Source organism: Anopheles darlingi, chromosome 2 (genome assembly GCF_943734745.1).
Source record: "Anopheles darlingi chromosome 2, idAnoDarlMG_H_01, whole genome shotgun sequence".
Taxonomy (NCBI): domain Eukaryota; kingdom Metazoa; phylum Arthropoda; class Insecta; order Diptera; family Culicidae; genus Anopheles; species Anopheles darlingi.
Window position 1 is genome coordinate 29164917 of NC_064874.1, and position 6986 is coordinate 29171902.

At 47.1% G+C, this 6986-nt stretch overlaps 2 protein-coding genes across 2 annotated transcripts; one reads left to right on the plus strand and one right to left on the minus strand.

The window, feature by feature from the left end:
- Positions 1-414: 414 nt before the first annotated feature.
- On the minus strand, positions 415-2519 carry LOC125959858 (arrestin domain-containing protein 2-like). The gene is made up of 4 exons (XM_049692842.1): positions 1966-2519; positions 1690-1869; positions 1229-1414; positions 415-1143 (listed from the first exon to the last, which is right to left on the minus strand). Exons 1-4 carry the CDS (start codon positions 2419-2421, stop codon positions 964-966), a joined length of 1002 nt encoding a protein of 333 aa, XP_049548799.1. The 5' UTR covers positions 2422-2519; the 3' UTR covers positions 415-963.
- Positions 2520-3542: 1023 nt separating this feature from the next.
- Positions 3543-4791, plus strand: LOC125959862 (pyridoxine/pyridoxamine 5'-phosphate oxidase-like). Its single transcript, XM_049692845.1, has 3 exons — positions 3543-3670; positions 3743-3899; positions 3993-4791. The coding sequence occupies exons 1-3, from the start codon at positions 3625-3627 to the stop codon at positions 4513-4515; spliced, it is 726 nt and encodes a 241-aa protein (XP_049548802.1). The 5' UTR covers positions 3543-3624; the 3' UTR covers positions 4516-4791.
- Positions 4792-6986: the final 2195 nt, after the last annotated feature.

Genomic DNA, 6986 nt, shown 5'->3' on the forward strand with positions numbered 1-6986 from the left:
TTAAAATTTTTCAATGGCTACTAGATGAAAAAAAGGAAATCTCTCGACAGGGCTCGCTAACGGTAAATGTGCGTCCAGTCCGGAGACACTACAGACCAAGGCCAAGATCGGGCACCACGGTGCACCGTGCGTCCTGGGGGTGTAAGTTTTTATCGCAGGTGCAAATATGTGGCCTCTTCATGCCCGTCATGTGAGAAACTTTAATGATTCAATCCAATTAAGGTCATTCCCCCTCCGAAAAAAACCCCGTTCAAACCCCTCTTGTTCTTCTCCCGGTTTCGGTTCGGCGGGGGGCTCGGAGAAAGTTTCCTTTTTCGAGAGTGTGTTTTCATGAATAAATTACCAGACCAGCATCAGCACCACCACGGACACGAAGTAACAAGAGCGCTCCGGTACAGTTTCCCGTGATGGTTTTATTGCTAGAAATCGTCGTCGACCGCATTTGAATAGGCTCCCGGTGATGGTGGTGCTGGTGGTGTTGGAGGAAGTTAAGGCGACACCATTTGCTGGCTTTCAGCTACCGAGCAGTTCAACGCAGCAGCAGCAGCAGCAGCAGCGGTCTTTGCTGGCTGATGCTGCAGGGCGCCGGCAAGAGTCGGCACACCCGGGAGCATCCTAAAACAACAACCATACACGGGACGGGCGCTACGCTAGAGTTCACTTGACTGGCTATGACTGGCCGCCGTTGACCGCTTGGTTGAGTTGAGTTGAGAGCAGAGCCAGGCTGTGCAAAAGTCTGTAATTGCAACATTCCGTGCGGTGGTCTCTGCGGTGACTGATTCAATCGCTTTGCAAACAAGATGAATCCCGATTGTTAGTTAGTGTGTCATCCGGTGCACAGAGAGAAAGAGAGCGAGATAGAGAGACATGCAGACACACGGCACACGTTCCTGGTTCCTGCTCTCATAATGTGATTAAAGTTTCAACGTGTTGCAAAACCGGTGGCTGGTGGCTCCCCCTAGCTTAGTGCAGCACCTCGAAGGGTGTACCACGGGAGACGGGCAGTGCGGCCGGGTACTGTACATAGTTGTCCACCCACTCCTGCAAGTTTTCATCGTCCCGCCCGCGGAACGGGTACGTCCCGAGCGTGATGGGAATCCGGATCGCTTCCTGGCGCTCCATTAGATTCGGTTCCACCAGCACCTACCAGCGTGAAGGTGAAGAGAGACATCCGATTAAACATTCTATCTGTATGCATCGTTGCGAGCACCGGCCAGCAGCTACTTACACAAACACTGTACTGCACCTTGATCAGATGGCAACCGAGCAGGTTGGTGGGTGGTAGCGGTGGTACCGGGAGGTGACCATGCTGCAGCACATCCCTGGTGCCGGACTTGATCTTGTCTCGCACAATCGCATCCAGCTCCCGTCGCTCCTGATGGACCAGCTTGCCGTGGACAAAGTACTGTACCGTCTGTGGGGGGAGCAGGAAGAAGAAGAAGAAGAAGAAGTGTATCGGATTGACATCCTCATAATTAAGTTTACGCCGTGACGTTGACGCCACGACGACGACAACGACAACGACGACAACGACGACCACGACGAGGAAGATTAGATTATACTCAATTGCATCAAGCTCAAGCTCGGCGCTGTTCGGACTCGTCTCCTACTCGTCCACCAAAGACCTACACGCCACAAACCGAAGCGTCGTCGTCGTCGTCGTCAGGTGCGTGGGATGAACCCGCTTACCTCGATGAGCGCATACTTGAGCAGCTTGACGGTCACGTTGCTCCGGTTGTGTACCTCGCCGGTCAGCAGAATGCTCTCGCCCGGTACGTACGCCCGCTTGTTGAGGCCCACGTTGCAGCGGATCGTACCACCGATCACACCGACACCTACGCGATGATCGACGTTCACCTCGAGCGGGCTCTGCTGGTGGAGAATGGAGTCCGCAAAGCGGACAGAACACACGGCCATTTAGCACCACCCTTCAATGTGTTGTGTGTGTGTGCGCGTGCTACTTACACTCAAGATCGGTACCTCGAGGTTCAGATCGATGGGATTGAGCACGATGAACACCTGTTGGTTTTTGTGCGTAATGCCGGACGTTTCCTGCAGGCTGGACTTGCAGTAGTACTGTACCCAGCCGTGTCGGCCAAGAAAGGTGGACGGTAGGGAGACGGGCAGTCCCAGCTTGAAGGGAAAACAGTGGATACCGGGCGAAAGCAGGATCGGTTTGTTGTCGAAATCGTCCAGCAGCTTCATGCGGAAGTCGATGTAGTTCTCCTTATCGTACGAGCGATCACGCCGCCCCTTCGGTACATGCACGGTACACTCGCCGAGCACGTGAAAGTGCAACCCGAGGACGGCCGTGTTGCCCTGGGTTTCGAGTAACACTCGACCGGACAGCACCTGGCCCGGTAGATAGAGGAGGGTGCCCCGGTCAAGCACGATCTGGAATTTCGTTAACTTCTTCGACATCCTGGGATGCAGATTAAACGGTGGTAATCACTATAAGCACAGCACTTCCGCCGCGATGCTGGATTGGACTCGTCGTCCGCTGGTCTGTGTCGAACGGACGAGACCGTGCACGAGACAGACCGAATCGAAACTGGAATGGATTGGGTGTTGGTGCGTAGCCCCAACGGCTGCGCTGTCCATATTCGCAGAGCAGGTTTGCAGTGCTGCTGGCGAAGGTGGTGGGCGTAGAGGGAGTGAATCAGATTGCTATTATTGCCATGGTGCCATCGCCGTTCGAAGCGGTTTCGGGGTGCGCTCTGGTGGAATAATGTAAATGAGAAAAAAGAAACCATCGGACATCGAAAAATGATACAAAACGACGGGCCAGGGACCGGGAACAGGTCGGTTAATGACTAACAGTAATTAAAAATTGTCCCGCGGATTGGAAGAAGCGCACAATTAGATTAGCGAGAAGCGAGCCTTTCGTCGGATAGAAAATGCGTAGCGGGAGGACCCGTAGCTTTTAGTGTTGCCGGCATGTTGAACGAGGACGAGTTCTTTGGAATTTCGCAGAAAAATAGGAGTGCTTTAATTTGCTAAAACATTCACGCAACGCTATAGCTAATGTGTAATATTTCTTTGTAAAACGGAGCGCTGAATAAGAGTTCCAGCTAATCATTTTTCACTGTTATTCTCTAGAAAGATAGAAAAAGATGATCATAAATAATTTTAAATAAGCTACCAGAAAACAAGAGTTGTCTGTGCAGGAACAGGAAAAGCAGAAACCCCTTTCAAATGTTTAGGGAAAAATAAAATAAATGAATGAAAAAAGCATCTAGATGAAGGCCAAATATTTGAATTCATTGTTGATAGCTTACGAATGCATTAAAGAGTCACAAAGACGAATACAAGATCGTTTTGCGTGCGTTGAAGCGAGAAAAATTAAACCACAAATCAAACCGGCTTTTCAAAAGAACGTCGACGTTTTCCACTTTTTCAACCTATTACGAACTCCTATTTTAGGCTTTTGTGCATACAACTTATGATATGCAAAGAGCACGTTTTTGACTTGAGCAGAAATAAGCGAGCGAATTTTCGCTGCGTAACTTTCGACTCCTGGATCCTGTTTATACAACAACAATAACAAAATCAGAAAACAAACAAAAAACCCACGAAATTTTGTGAATAAAAGTGCCGGTTCTACTCAGTTTACTCTTCATATTTATGCGGTTACTATCGTTGCGCAGAATGTCGTTCGTCGATCTTGCCTGTGAGTATCACCACAAAAAATAAATGACCCCAAAACCACAGAATCACCGATAAGTTCGGGCCCGGATTTCAGCGCTGAGAATTAAATACAAATCGGAGAAGGAGATCTTTCTGGAATCGAGCCTTGAGCGGAAGGAACCGTTCGGTGTGTTTCGGAAATGGTTACAAGAGGCCTGCGATACTCCAGAAATCATTGAACCAAACGCGATGTGTTTGGCAACGGCAACAAAGTAAGCGAGCGATAAACCGCTATCAGGGCAGGGGACTTAACGACTGATAACGGTTGAATCTTCTACATGTGGTTTCTTATCTTCCTGGCTCAGGGATGCGGTACCATCGGCGCGGTTTGTTTTGTTGAAAGATGTTACCGAGGAAGGATTTACCTTCTTTACCAACTACGAAAGCCGCAAAGCTGCCGAACTAGCGGAAAACGCTAACGTGGCACTGGCGTTCTACTGGTTGCCACTGCGCCGCTCCGTCCGTATCGAGGGGGTAGCGGAGCGTATTTCGCGTGAAGCATCCGAGAGCTACTTCCACACGCGACCCCGAGCCAGCCAGATCGGTGCGCTGGCCAGCCCACAGAGCCAACCGATACCGAACCGAGAGTACCTGGACAAGAAGGAGAAGGCGATCAAGGAAGAGCTGGGTCCGGATAAGGTGGTTCCATTGCCGAACTGGGGCGGTTACTTGGTCAGACCGCGCACGATAGAGTTTTGGCAGGGCCAAACCAATCGTCTGCACGATCGCATTCGCTTCCGCAAAGAACTGAAGAATGGTGAATCCGTTGATGGCACGCTACTTCACCAGGGCGAGGATGGTTGGGTCTATGAGCGTTTGGCTCCGTAATAAGCCAACTACAACAAACCATGCGGATCTGCACCGCAATCAGTCATACGTCTTCCAGCGCAATGATATTGAATCATCAAAGTGAAATTTCCAAACCGGCCGACGTTTCGGATGAAGCATTTAATCTGCATCTGTTGGGCGTCTGTTCCTTGCTCTTTATTTAATTGGATTATGTTGAGTTTATGGATAACGGCATAAGGCAAACGAACGCGTCTTATGCAACATACATTGCAATAAACATATGAAGTAAGTTGGTTTGGTTTCCATTCAACCTGATGTATTTGTTTGATTATTCCGCGCGACAGAACGGAAAAATTATCGTTCGGTAAAGATAATGCTGTGGATTTAGGAACAACAAAGTGAGAACCGTTCCGTCCCTTGACACAAATTAAGAATGTCTGGGCCCCGGGCTCATCCCTTCCGGATGTCCGGTACGGTCCCGGTAACAGTGGGTCTTAGTGTAATCTGATGATGGTGAAAAGATCGTTGCTTGCCTCTCAGCTTCGATTCATTGTGGTGAAAGAAATGCATCCAGCATCATTATGTATCACAGATTAAGAATTGAAGAATATTTGCTGCTTCAAAGAGGCCTCAGCCATAACATGTGTTGTGTTGGTTGCGGGGTCCGTATGACTCGTCTGACGATTCAATACCTCGTTCCGTCGTTTGTTGCGAAATCTCAGAATTCTTTAATTATGGAATGCATAAGCAATAGATGGTGATTCGTCCTTCGCAAAAGACTAACTAATAACGCGCACAACATAAGAATATTCTCCTGTTCGATAGACGGTTCATATATGATGGGATGAAGACTGCGCTTCCAGCTGTTCTAGTTCAGTTACGGGACTCCGGTTTCACGTGAATCCTTCGTACTTGTATGTGATGTAGGATTACCCGTAGTGTTCGACTGCGTTTGTTTTTTTGCTTTTACATTTAGAATATAGTAACCGAAACCCAAAAGGCAGACTGTACTAGCGGAGAGGCTATGGCTTATGAATAATTTTTGCTTGTTTTCTCACATTTTGAAGGGATGCAGTGCTTTGTTCAATGCAGTGATTATTTGTATCTGAGCTGAGTAGCGTGCTGTGCGTTCTATGCCGTTATCGTTGTCTGGTTGTTCAACTATGGTTCAGTTTCAGTTTAGCCATTCGTTTATCCATCGTTTGGTCCTCGGTGAGTAATGTTACAGAGCATTGCATTTTTAGGTTGGCTTACAGGTCGTTGGTTGAAGAGATTTAATGGAAAACCTAACAGTGGGTAGAATGTTTTATATGCACATGTGGTGCGGTACAGCCACGCTTTAGTTTTGTTTAACATAGAATATAGAAATCAAACGTTCACTACATAGTTCCTTCCACCATGGTATGGTCGTTACACCGTCGAACTGCACATCAAACAGATATGATAAGCGGCTGCACGAAAGATGGCGCGCATCTTTTCACGCTGGCTGCTGCTGTCTACGGCTGATATACTTCAACGTTGACTAAACTCTACGGCTAGGATGATACAATTAATGCCACCAGGGCCAATTGGTAGTTTGCACTACTAGAGGAATATACTTGAATTTTGCGTCTTCCCTTACCTCTAAGCGCACTGGCGTACATAATATTAATCTTGCTGCACTACGGTCGTATTCGAAAGCAACATTCAAACATGAGTAACAACTTCTATTTTATCACGCTACGGTATGAAAAGTAGGAAATCAATGTGTTGATGGATATTTAGCACTGTTACGCCAATTGTACACGTTTCAACGGGAAACGAAAGAAGCGTAACAACGCTTAAATAGATCATAGTTCGAATCAGGAGTGAATTTGGTAAAGTTCTCGAGAAAATGATCACTAACGTGATAGCATCGGCAGACAAATCTTCTTAGTTTATAATCTTAGTAAGCATATCTTGCACCAATAGGAAGATGCGAAGCACTTTACGCTGATAACAATTGCTCATCCAATCCAATCAAATCTTACTATAACAACATACAACATAATTGATTGTTCTTGCTTGTTCTTTGTAATTTTTTTTATCGCCATGATCACCACCATTTTCACATCGATAGAGGATCATATGTGCGTTCAGGCAAACGCCATCTACAAGAATGCACTCAGCACTAGCATCGAGCTCGGTGCATTGAAGAGGCGTAAGTTCACGAAGTGGGGTAAAGGTAAAGGAGGTGCTTGGGTGGATCTCTTCTAACAGCAATGCTAATTCTAAAAAACTTGGCCGAAACAGTCAATGATCAACATTTACCTGGGCGCTTTGCTAACAAATTAGGATTTCCGATAGTTTATGTTTTTAATTTTGCTTTAGTTGGTTTTATATTCGCCTTCTGGTTTCCTCCCTCTCCCCTTAATGTATGCCAACGAGTTTTGATTTCCTTTCATTCATAATTGATGCGTTCCAAATGTGGTCACGCGGTTTTGCTTTGTTTAAAGATATTATTATGCTCAATTATTATACTCTCATAAATC

Bases quoted from the DNA above. Each gene is read 5' to 3' on its own strand.
- LOC125959858 (XM_049692842.1), bottom strand. From the start codon at position 2,421: ATGTCGAAGAAGTTAACGAAATTCCAGATCGTGCTTGACCGGGGCACC. The intron at 1,415-1,689 runs GTAAGCGGGTTC...CTCCCCCCACAG, and splicing joins TCAAGTATGCGCTCATCGAG to ACGGTACAGTACTTTGTCCA. The intron at 1,144-1,228 runs GTAAGTAGCTGC...TCACGCTGGTAG, and splicing joins AGGTGCAGTACAGTGTTTGT to GTGCTGGTGGAACCGAATCT.
- LOC125959862 (XM_049692845.1), top strand. From the start codon at position 3,625: ATGCGGTTACTATCGTTGCGCAGAATGTCGTTCGTCGATCTTGCCT. The intron at 3,671-3,742 runs GTGAGTATCACC...CCCGGATTTCAG, and splicing joins GTCGTTCGTCGATCTTGCCT to CGCTGAGAATTAAATACAAA. The intron at 3,900-3,992 runs GTAAGCGAGCGA...TTCCTGGCTCAG, and splicing joins TGTTTGGCAACGGCAACAAA to GGATGCGGTACCATCGGCGC.